This window comes from Phaenicophaeus curvirostris, chromosome 5, assembly GCF_032191515.1.
Source record: "Phaenicophaeus curvirostris isolate KB17595 chromosome 5, BPBGC_Pcur_1.0, whole genome shotgun sequence".
NCBI classification, from domain to species: domain Eukaryota; kingdom Metazoa; phylum Chordata; class Aves; order Cuculiformes; family Cuculidae; genus Phaenicophaeus; species Phaenicophaeus curvirostris.
The window spans coordinates 35,647,774-35,660,459 of record NC_091396.1 but is presented as its reverse complement, the minus strand read 5'-3'; the positions used below and the strand labels follow the sequence as shown (position 1 = coordinate 35,660,459).

Below are 12,686 nucleotides of genomic sequence, written 5' to 3'. Positions count from 1 at the left end.
ATATTAACTGGATCAGTAAAGCAGTGTAAATAAAAAACATTATTTAGAAAGAAATATTCAAAGAGAGAAACATACAGTATCTCAACAATATATTTTGCATACAAAAATACAATTGATAAAATGAACAAAAATGCTGAGGAGGAAAATACAGTCTTTTATTTACAGTCAATGGTTACTTAAGAATTTAGTTTAAAAATAAATACTCCGTTCCACAACAATAAATTTTACAAAGTTAATCATGTGTATGTCTTGTTTTTTGAGAAAATTAAGCTTTCAGATACATAGTAGAAACACACATACATACACACACACATATACAGTCACGATGTGAAGGGGTAAAAAAAGCACCTGAATCTATCTAGCTTGTTCTTTTAAGACATTTGTAATATATTTAGTCAAGAACTATCTAAAGGATTTTGATTCCTGAAAAACAACGAAACTAAACCAAACTAATATTCCACTATTTTTGCAGTACCTTGAGTGGGATGAAACATGCAAAGCTGAGCTCAATTCAGCTGACAGCAAATACATAACTGCTGAGTGTATGTGTTAATGCTCAAGCAAACTGTGATGTTATTAAAGCCAATCTCATATGCACGAGAGACTTAAACCCTGTTATGTCTTTGAGACTTGCTAGATATACAGAGAATAGTAATAATATTGCGATAGAATTTGCTAGTTTTCTATACCTTAAAAGAGATGTTAACCAGCCAATGTGGTTGGTATTTTGAAATTTTTGAGTCATACGGAGAGAAGAGAGGGGAAAGTACCAACAACAATAATGTTAAACAATGCAACTATTCAACTAAAAAAGATTGGAAAGCAAAAAAAATATACAAAATTAGTAAATGGAAGTTGAAAAACATACAATAATCCTGCTAAAACCACTTTCCAGAGGCTAAATCTGATTTCTCCCAAAATATTTCTCCAGTATTGTTCTCTATAACTTCTGAATAAGGTGAAGCTTTTAGCTTTGTACTTCGAAGAGTAATAGCTAAGTACAATGACAGGAGCAGCTTTTCTTCTCAAGGCTGATATAACCGAAAAAAAAAGTGTCATTACAATAAATATATATATTCAAAAATCTATTAAAATAATTGTTTCTCCTGGGCAGCAAATTGCCAGTAATCAACTGGGCATTCACAGCTTTGCCAAGACCTCCTCCAAGAAAAAGTACTTTACCAGCTCTCTGTAAAAAGTCCTTGTCCAATCCCATCTGACATGGAGCATGAGCCTTCTTTTCCTTTGCAACAGGTATCATTGGTCTTTCAAAACCAGTGCAATATGAAAAGACTGCATCTTATTTGATACAGCTTTTCTGAACCTGACACCAGAAAATCTATTCCATTTCTCTCTCAAGTCTCTCCCTTTTCTCAGTTATATGCAGATGAAATGGCGTTGTTCAGGCTACAGTAGTTACAAGTGGACCTGTTGAGCATGCGCACAATTATTTTACCTGACTAGCTCTCAATTCCTCACAGAAGCTTGTCCAAGACAAGCTGGCTTGATTTTCTGATATAATATTATCTTTTAATTAAGACAACCAAACCAAATCCTCCAACAGGAAGTTACGTGAAGATGGACTTCTTCAAAGCAAAATCCACTAAAAAGAAACAGTGAGTTTTATATTGTTTCACTGGAATTTTTTTGCCAACGTTTTCATTTTAACTATATTACTGAGCCTCTCCACTTGGCCCCTGGATAAGTGATGGATCATGTTATAAAACATAATGCCAAAACACTCAGATACATCTCCCATATCACACATACTTCTAGTCTGGAATTAAGCAGAAGTTGGTTATGGAAGAAAATGCACAAGTTCTGCCTCCTACTCAGACGGAAAAGTTTTCTTGATGTAAAATGATAAGTAATAGATGTTAATTGACCTCTCTTCACCCAATAGTTGAGTTTTTTTTGGACCTTTAGCAACCAGTTTGGTAACTATGTGACTGTACTTTTAATAAAAAATGAAGAGTGGGGAATCCTATGAATCGCTGAGGAAAAATGGTGACAGTGGAGGAGCTCCTCATGCCACTTTGCTGAATTTGAACATTACAGGGAATCCTTAAGGAACGAGATTCACAACTGGACTAATTTCTTTAAAGGTCTTCTAAAACACACTGGACTGTAACACAACATGAATAACAGAATGAAAAGGAAACATAAAAATGTATTGGTTTTCACCTTCTTGTCAGATATGAAAGAAGTATAGAATATAACCATGACCTTGTTTCATTTTGATTCATTATGAAATTATATATTTCCCTCTAAAACCTAGAAGACACCCATACCACAATAGTGGATTCTAACAAAATTGAAAACAAAGAAGTATAATAACATGGCTTTTCTCCAGTTTATAGAGGTTAGCGGCTAATAGCAATACATTCCTTAAAGTACTTTACAACTAAGAAATAAGCATCAGGTACTATACAATACATATATTAATTTGCTGACTATTGATACTCCAAGTAGCAGGAAATAATTCTATATTCTTTGATCTCTATATAGTTTCTATAACATATTTTCTGTGGACAGTTGTTCAGGATGAGCATTTGTCCAATTACAATGGAATGTATTTACAGCATGCCAAATGAGAAAGTAAAAATACACTACTACTAGCTTGGTCCCCCTGGAAGAAGTCTGAGAGGAAACGTGCCATTCCAATGTCTCTAATGTGTAATTCACAGACTGAGAAAAATAATCTTCTGCAGAATGAAAAAAAGATTCAAGAAACACTATCGACTGGTGAATAGATACATACTACAGCTCCCCTTTCTAAAGTCAATTGAGCTTAACCTATAAGGATCCTGTGTGTCAGAGTCAATAAATTACATGAATCTCAGACTGTGTCAGTATTCTTTAGGACTGTGAGCTCATTATATACATTACAGTTTAACAGGAATCACAATAACAACCCACCTGTTGTCTTTAGGATTATTTCATACCCCAGTTAACTTCTAATTGCAGTAAAGACAAGAGTTACCAGTGATGATAGAATTTGTCCACATCTTTTGGCCCTAAGCTACAAGTATTAGTTTATGATTAGGAAAGGCTGGGAACTCAGATGGCAGCCAAACTCTTCCTACTTCTAGGAAAATACGAATGTTCCTCACAGGATGACACTGGGAAACCTGAAATGCAACTGCCTGTTGTGATTCTGTTAATGGATTTGTCTTTCAACAGTTTTTGTAGTCAGTATTGTAGTGGTCACAAGACAATAAAAGAGTAAGAATATATAAATGATTCTGTTCATATTAAATAATCATATAAGCAATAAATACAAGAACACAGGCACAAAATGAAGTTCATATATGAATGCAGAATTTCTGAAATCTATAGAACTTAAAGGATACATTCAATTATACCACATTTCTGCTATTTTGGGAGAATCTGCCAACTTTTACTTTAATCTGGAAATTTACCTGTGATCTCTTTCTCTTTTGAAAATGTATGGCCATTGACAGTATTTTCCAGTTTCCATTCCAGGAGTCCTTGGGGCAATCTTGGATCAGGAAATTCAACTGCAGTGTAACTCTAGAGAAGCTGTACTTTTAGAAATTGATAGCCAGAGCAAGGATGTCATGCCTACAGCCTCATTCTCCATGAGCTCCCAGAGTTACAAAACTTTTTGAGGTAGATCCCACCACAGAAAAGAAATCCATGTCCCATACTGGGACAGTTCAGGATAATTTTCATAACAGGATTCTAAAAGAGATTTTATTCACTCACATGACACCATGATGTCCTCTATGGAAGGAATAGTTACATGATTAAAACTACTTGCATACACAAGCATTTACACTATTAGCCTCATATTATTTCAGTACTAGATTGTTGAAATTCAGGTGATAAAAGTATGAAATGAAATTAACCAGAAATATCTAATGAAAAAAATTGCTGCCTTTAATCTAAGATGACATCTGATAGAAACAAACCACAGTGAAGGCAATGCTGTTCTACATTTTGGAGTTATCAGTTCATCATTTATATTTAATTGCTTCTTAAAACAAATGTTCACTTATACCCACTTTTGGGGTATGCTTACATTTTAAAGAGAGGCCCTAATTTAAAAGCTTGAATTCTATGAGTTATGAAATCAAAATTATTTAAAGTTTGCTGAATTTACTGAAAATATCACAGGGTTTAGGTGTATCACATTTTCAGTAAGTGGAAAAAAATTAACATCCATTTTACTAATGTTTCTAAGAACATTTTTTTAATTGAAAAAATTCTAAAAAAATTTTGAAGTCATTTTCAAAAAAATTTACTTGCACAACTTTTGAACTTTAGAACTTTTGAACTTAGCTATGGTTCAAACCCTACTGAGCCATAGAACTGTTTGGTAATGACATTAACAGGTCATATCCAATAATTTACTAAAAGGAGAGACTTACTTAAATTTTGAATCACATTAGCTGTACCCAAGGTAAACTTCCTTGCATATGCTCAAACTTTTGACAGATTCTAAGGAACTAGAGTTGCTGTGATTTCTGCACACTGTGCAATTCAAAAATGCCATTTTTCTCAGACCTAGATTGGGATTCTTTAAAACAGTGTTGAATTGTTGACTACGTAAATTCGCTACCTTGTAAATATCACAAGATAGATAATAATTACATAATCATTTGAAATACAAACTTTTATAATATGACAGCGTTTTCCTGCATTATGCTTTTCTACACCACTCTATTTGTGACACTTTAAATTTAAAATCGCAACAATGAGTTCTTCTAGCTTGGACAAGAATATTTCATTACAGTTGAGAAATACACACTTATACTTTCAACGTACTTATTCTTACACTTTTCTTTCTAGTGAACTATTTGAACTGGTGAGTCAATAGATATGGGATACCACTTAGGTACATCTGAACTGAGCCCAATAAGCTGTATTAGACGACACAAACCTTTCAGAAAGATGTTCCATTCTGATTTGAAAGCATAAGAAAAGTGGAGAAACCACACCTATCTTTGATATGTTCTACCAGTGATTAACTAGCCTAATTACTAATAGTTTGGAATTTATTTATAAATTTAATTTATCTAGTTTTAATTTTTATACTGTTTTTGTTATATTTTTCCTTGCTGGCTCAAGAAACCATTTAGTTCCCAGTGTTTTCTCTCTCTGAAGCAACTTACTGACTATAATCAAGTTACCTCTTAACTTTTTTATTTTCTTTACATTTATATGCAAATACATATGCTTCAAGAGAACACTGAAAACAACTCCAGACTGCAAATGCTGAAATTCACTAACTGGCATTAATAAATTATAAAAAAAAAAAAAAAGAAAAAGAAAAAGTGAGATCCATAACAATATTGAATGAGATTGAGAAAAGGCCAAGAATAAACAAAGACTTGTTGGATATGATTTTCTGAAATTATAAACTTAGACTGGTGCCTAAACAGAAATTAAGGATGTGGATTTTCAAAACCACATTAATGCAGTATTGAGATGAATATTTCTAACTTGTTTGGGTGTTTCTGAAATTCCACACCCACACAAGATTAAGGCATACATTTTTAAGATATTGATCTTGGAGCAATGAATAAATGCTATTACTAAATAAGTAAATACACATTTTTCCAATGCCCCATATTCATCAGCTAGGCAAGATATTTAGATTTAAGAAAGAAAGTGCTAACAGTTTACTGGAAAATCAGGTCAGTAAGAACCCTGTACATCATATGAAACCCAAAATATTTTATTCATGTTTCATGTAGAAAACATTTAGAGTGGTCAGAGACGACCTGGCTGTTTGTATGTCATTGAAGAAGATATCCTCAACAATTCAGAAGGGTTGAAATCTTACGTAAACTTTATCCTTCCTAGAATTACTTAAGATGTTTAATTATTTTTCTCTCTGCTTTCTGAAAATTGCATTCATTTTACTTCAATTCTCTATACATACAGAAAGTGAAGATCCTACTGTTTCTGTTTTGCTGCAAAAAAATTTAAGTTAAATATAAGAGTATAATATTCAGTCTATACATCTACAATCCTACAACAAAGCATACAAGAAAACATTTACATGGGTTAGTCCTGGCAAAACACCTGGGTTGTTTTCATAGATTAATAAAACCATAATCAGAATATGATATATATTGGCAAAATATCTCAAAGATGCTGAAAGGTCTTTAATTTTAAAATCAGTAAGTGGTAATATTGTAAGTAAGGTAAAGAGCACTTCACAAGTTTTTTTTCTACTTACTCACATAAACCGAATTCTTCCTAATAATCTGATTAATAATTACATATAATTACATATAATTTTCCTGGAAATAAGCACCTACTGTGTCATATGGTTTCTAATAGTGCTTTGCTTTACAGACTTTGAGAAGTTTGGCAATACTAGAAGAGTTGAAAATGAAACAAAACAAAATAAAAAAAACAAACAAGAAAAAACCCCTCTTAAGCTACATCTACTTTGTGCTTACGGAAGTGAGTTCTATGTAGTATAGAGATATTTTAAATTAAATAGCCCAGAAAATTGTAACTGTCTAGCTATTGCTGCTTAGCTCTTTTAAGCTTACTCTTTACTATTACTTCTTTGATAGCAATGGTAGCAATGTAGACACATACCAGAGACTTCAGTTCTGTTTCATCTTTTTATTTATCTTTTCTCCTTCTCTCCTTTATTTCTCTGAAACTAGCAAGCTCAGGATAAAATCAGGCACTAAACTCAATGCAAGCTTAAAATGTAACTTTTGGTAACACTTGGTGACCCCAAGATGAATGCTTGTTGATGCCCACTTGTTATGACTGTAGTGTCTAAATATTTCATAATCAAACAGCTTACATAGATATATAATATTTGTTAATATCTCTTTTCTAATACAACACTTCAGTTAAGGTCAGCAGATGTACCTTTATCACTTCAATTACTGTCTGATGACATATCTGAGCATCACTAGGGGTATAAGTGTGATATTTAGCTTACAAATTCCATTCAAGAATCTTAAAGTCTTGAATAATTAATCAAACATTCTGGGCGAATTCTTTTTTTCCCTTTAAAAATAATTTAACTAGCAGTAGAGGATTTTAGTCATGAATGAAGCTGGAATCAGAATATCTGTCTTGAGAGGAAAATCAGTAGATTTGAAGATGGGGAAGAAACAAAGTCTCTGCGCTATATAAGTTTTCAAATCTTCTGAAAAGATATGCTAAATTCTCAAAACTTTGGCAAGTTGATAATCTGAAAAAAAATTATAAATCTGATTACGGAATGTTTTATATCAATAATTTTAATCCCCCTTTATATACATTTTTCAACATTTCAAAATGTTTCATATTTAGAAATTTTGAAACAAGATATTTCAATAATGGTAAATTTTCCATATTGAATGTCTAATGAGAATTTTCAAGACCAATACTTTTTAACAAGCAGTGCTGCTCCTGTTGATTTATAATTGAAGTAAAACATTTTACAGCAAATTTCCTGATCAATTCAAATGGCCACATACATTAACTTTATAATAGAAAATCATATCAAAACTCAACACTTGTTTGCTTAAATACCCATCACAATTGCCTTGCTTGCTGTTGTCTTTGGCTTTTACAAACATTATTGCTCCTGTTGTTTATCACTAATAATATTGGAAACATATGTACTTTATGTAATTGGTGGCAGACAGAAAATTAAAATCTTTGGAATTTATTTCTCTGTAACGGGAATAGACAAACTACAAATTACATTACTTTTGCTTGTACATTATTGACTGTTTTCATAAGAATTATGCTTACATATCTTGAGTATATCTCCAGCAGCTAGAAACTCCAAAACATACAAGGGAATCTTGACTCTGTTATTATTATTTATGGACTGAGAGATACTAATCTAAGAAACCTACAATACCTGAAATCTCCAAGTTCATACATATATGGGGGTCTCTGTGACTGCTGTTTTCCTTAATAAGTGTACATTTCTAGAGATGGCTTTGTCTTAGGTTGCATCACAGTTTAATTTGCTGTATGGATACCTCCTGTCTGCCTCATGTATATTCTTTCCAGCTTCTAAGCAAAGGACTAATACCTTCCCCCCACTACCCTTTTCATGCTTTTTTGCTTCACTTAATTTCTCTTCATAACCAGCTTCAGACACCATTGTAACAAAGAAGAGTATTACTGTCTTATGGACAGCAAGCAGAAGCGTGTTTTCTTCATCTTGTGGTTCCTATTTATAGTCTGTTGCCTACTTGCAATTAAAAATAACTTTTCAGTTTTACCTTAAATCAACTTCTGCTTCCAGATCTTTCCTTCTAAGAGTCCAAATTCTTAAAATGCAGTAAGAATCTTCAAGCAACAGTACATATTCTGTAAGGTTGTTTTCAGGCTCTGCTACTTCACAGGCAATGGTTGTAATGTTACAGGAGGACAGTGACACTCTTACTTTCTCCTCAAGTTTTACTTATTAAATTTTTATATCTGTATATATATGTATGATGGACTCATTCTTCCTACAGATATAGGGGGACAAGAGCAGCTGCATAATATATTTTAGAGTGAGATATTCAATATATTTTAGAGTGAGATAGTCACTGTTTAAAAGAAAGATTTCAATAGAATTGAAACATAGAGATTTAATGGCAAATGTGTAAATTTATGACAAACTGCTGCATTTTAGTTCAATAATGACTAATAAAACCATCATTTTATGGACTGATATTTTCAATACATACTGAAATAAAAATATACATTTTATCATTTTTCTTTTTAACCTCAAAATTTAGGAAATGTTAGGTTAAAACCATAAAAATAATGAATCAGTTATGCCATCAATCATAAAACTAAAGAACTCGAAGCTATTCCTTTTCATGTGCAAAATATTGTTTCCATTTCAGTGTATGGCATAAGCTGAAGCTTCTATAAAAATATTTATACTAAAATACAGCATAAATCTATAAGTACATCTAATCAGATTTAGAAAGATGCATTGACTACTTAGACACTATAAAATTATTTAGAATCAGTCAATTTTCAGTTACTGCTGAAGTAACAAGATAGTCTTTGTGAGATGAATGGTGTATTTGCTTTCACCTACACAAAGCCCTGTAAATAACCTACAGATTGTTAGTCATTACTTAACTCAGCATTCAAAATGCTCATTTTAGCTCTTCCATATTAATGCATTACGCACAGAGTATTTTAAATAACCATTAACAAGATGCACTTTAAGCAATGTAAGGAACAGTTACAGGAAATAATTTTGACTAAAAACCTTCTCAGAATTCCCTCCACTGAACAGAAAAACTCTTCTTAAGGAACTGAAAAGTCTTTAGTGGATTGTCTTGGAACAGATCAGCAAAGCAGAATTCAGTACGTAATATAAGGTGCTCTCTGGGCCATGGATGTAGTAAAGCATCGTGCAACGTATGAAGTTCTATTTTCATTTTTCTTCTTTCAGTTGGCAGTCACGCTGGCTTCCTTTTGGCGTAGTCTTTCTTTCTGTTAAAGGAAAAGACAGAGCTTTATTATCATTCTTGAGTATAATATTCCATCTCCGCTAAGGTTGCCATGAACATTTGGTCTAGAAGTCTGGGAAGTACTAAGCAAGCCACAGTAGATTAGAGTTTTCTTTATTTTTTTTTTAAATAATTAATGCCTTGAGTACTCTAGGAAGGCTCAGAACTGATTAATTACTTACTATGGAGAAAGTGAGCTTGCTTTAGCTACATACCTGTCAAATACTCTGCTCTCTTAAAAACATGCTGCTCTGTGAAGACCAGTGCAGCTACAGAAAACCAGACACATTTCTAATTCATGTGAGTCTAATCACTTCTCTTGTGTGGCATGCTTTCTGCTGACATAATGACTCTAATTTAACATTAGCTAGATTACGTTGTTTAATGACCTCTTCCCAAGCAAATGTAGTCATTCCTATCTCTATCACCTGTCCTGCAACTGATATGCTTTGGTGGGAATAGAAATAATATACTGATTCCTTCATGTACATTTCCTTCCCTTAGCCTCTTGCTTCCTATAGTTTGAGAAATGCTGATCTAACCTGTGCGCCTTGTACAGAGACAAAACAGTTTTATCCTCACTGCAAATGATTTATTCTCTTTTTGTGCTATCTCAAAAAAACCCTGTGAAACAAGGAACAAAATGGGGATTTAATCCCTTCTACCATTACACAACAGAGCAAACAAGATTCTGTAAGCTTTTGAAAAGAACCACACACTCAGCCACTGGACAAATACACAAATGTGCCACAGAGCAAGGAAGAAAATACAAGAGATTTCAGTGGAAGGAGAGAAGAAACCAGAAAAGCTCATATTTTGTTACCTAAAATAGCAGAGTCATACTCAGGCGCAACTTAAGTTTTATGTTGGACTACCATTAAAGCATAAGCTTTTTAAGATTTCTCCTTTGGAAGAAAATCACTCTGACACATTCAAACTCAGCATACTACATCACTCTTCAACAACAGGAGAAACGGGCCACCATTCTGAATGACAATAGTGTCACAAAAACCCTTCTGAATGTCGTACTCAGAAAGAACATCATACCAGGCTAGCTGTAGGATTGATTCTCTTCGTTTCAACTTTCTTTTCTGCAGTTAACTTGCTTACTGATTGCTGAGCCACTTTAATTCTGGAACAAAATACACAGAAAAGACTCAGTTAGATTCAAAGAAATTAAAGCTGTTCTGGCTCTGCTGGGTATATACTCTAGCTGTCAGAACTGTCACCATTAAGCTTTTAGGGGTGCAATAACTAAAAAAACCTGCTATTACTGTTCAAAGGCACTTAATATAGTGTAAAAAGCAGAGCAGAGTATGCATTAAAACAGAAAAAAATCACAAACAAAAGGACAGTCTGTCTGTATTGCTCACTGAAAACATCACCAGGCAAACAATTTTTCTGTTCTTGCAGGATCCGGGTTTTAAGGAGAAACTTTCCCACCAAAAAAAGCTGCAGTGTCAAGGCACAAAGATACTCCTGTGAATGAAAACTAAAAGCTATCTGGGTCAGTCTGTTGAATACGCAGAACATATTATTTTAGTCACCCATCTGCCAGGCTACACATTGTATTTCCTCTGAAAGTCTTGAAATGAAAGCATCTGCCAGTTTTTCCTTAATGTTTTCCCCACTGCTTTACATGGAGTTGACTAACCAGACTCATTATGTGGTGACAGCAGGACAGGCAAATAGAATGCATTCTTGTCTGGGGGTAGTTGAAGCTATTGTGTGTGCACCTTCAGACCAGGTACAGAAATAGGGAGAAAGAACACCACAGATCTGATTCTTCAGTTTCTTGCCTTTCGCTTTTAGGGTCTTGCACATAGAACCCTTGTTTCTGTGGGGATTTAACAAGAAGAATTCAATAAGTAGTTTAATTAGGAGGAATAGGAGAAACAGAGAATTTAACTAGAAGGGACTTGACTCTCCTCTTACAGACAATGGAATGGGCAGGAGAATTTATGTGCTAAACAGTCATAAAAAGAAAGGAAAATTCTTGGCACTCCTAAAACAGGTTCTGCCCAGCTATCAGTGCCTTTTAAATGCTGATGCTATAAACACCTGCTTCACAGTCCTATACGCAAAATGCACAGGGAAAGAAGTTTGGACTGAATTTTTAAAAGCAAGAAGAATACAACAAACCAATTTTCACTTATGCACACCAAATCAATCTTTTACTATAAACAACATATTTCTTGGCACTCTTGAACTGAAAAATTCTACTTTCTTCTACTATATAATTTTTCCCATTGGCAGAAATGATTGCTATGGCCATTCAAAAAGTATTTAAAATACCATGTCCAGTTCAAACCTCTTTCGACACACTCAGGTTTTGAGGAATTTTGGAAGAAAAGCAAAAAGGAAAATGGATTATAGCTGCAATTACTGATGTGTACTTACTTGCTGTGACACTAGCAGCAAACTAGATACTTAAAAAAATATAAAACACATTCATGAGTTCATTTTTGTGTTTATCAATGCTCAGTGTTGGAAACTTCAATTCCTTCTCCAAGATATATATTTTAAAATCATCTGCTGAGTAGTTATTGGTGTTGTCTCACTTTCCAGTGCTTAAGAACAGTAGTTAAAATACTTTCAACTAAGCTTATTTTCAACATTATTTAGCTACAACATTGACTGTAGCTCCAAGTACACCCTCAAATGCACAACTATGAAATTATTATTCTGTACATTTTAAAATACATCTTAAGTCTTTTAAAAGCTTAATTAGTTTTCCCTGTTTTGACAGGTAACCAACTAAGTGGCAACATCATTCATCTTTCTAAATTTTTTTGTAATTTGGCACAGTTTACTTCTTAATGATGGATGACAGCAGCCACTGGACAGCAGGCTGTTCCTCATAGCTACAAAGTTTATGCAAAGATGATGATGTATTTCAAGTGATAGTATTCAGTTTCACACTGAATCACACTGAAGGATCAACTTCTAAACTCTTTCCCATTTTGAGCTCGTTTTATTTGAGATCTCATTCTCTTTGGTCCTAGGAGTGTCTTCTGAATAGTTTTAAAATACTTAGAGTACATATTTTCATCTGAAGGGAGTATTCTAGGGATTATAAACTTTTAGACTTAAACAGAAAATTATGCCTGTTACAGATTCAGGCCTAGATCTGTGTATTTTATTCCATATTTGCACAATTTCCAGGAAACCTAGATTTTTTTAAAAACAGAGAACACAGTTTGGAATACAAAATAAAAATAAACC

The 12,686-nt window shown here is 33.4% G+C and overlaps 1 protein-coding gene across 3 annotated transcripts in view; it reads right to left on the bottom strand.

Annotated features, from left to right (window-relative positions):
- Positions 1 to 8,518: 8,518 nt before the first annotated feature.
- The window catches only part of FMN1 (formin 1), a 186,915-nt gene continuing 182,747 nt past the window's right edge, over positions 8,519 to 12,686 (bottom strand). For all 3 annotated transcript variants that reach the window (XM_069858209.1, XM_069858210.1, XM_069858211.1), the window contains 2 exons: positions 10,509 to 10,593; positions 8,519 to 9,444 (listed from right to left, as the gene is read on the bottom strand). In XM_069858209.1, the coding sequence (XP_069714310.1) occupies positions 9,400 to 9,444; positions 10,509 to 10,593 (130 nt within the window). In that variant the 3' untranslated portion in view covers positions 8,519 to 9,399. The remainder of the gene's footprint in view (positions 9,445 to 10,508; positions 10,594 to 12,686) is intronic.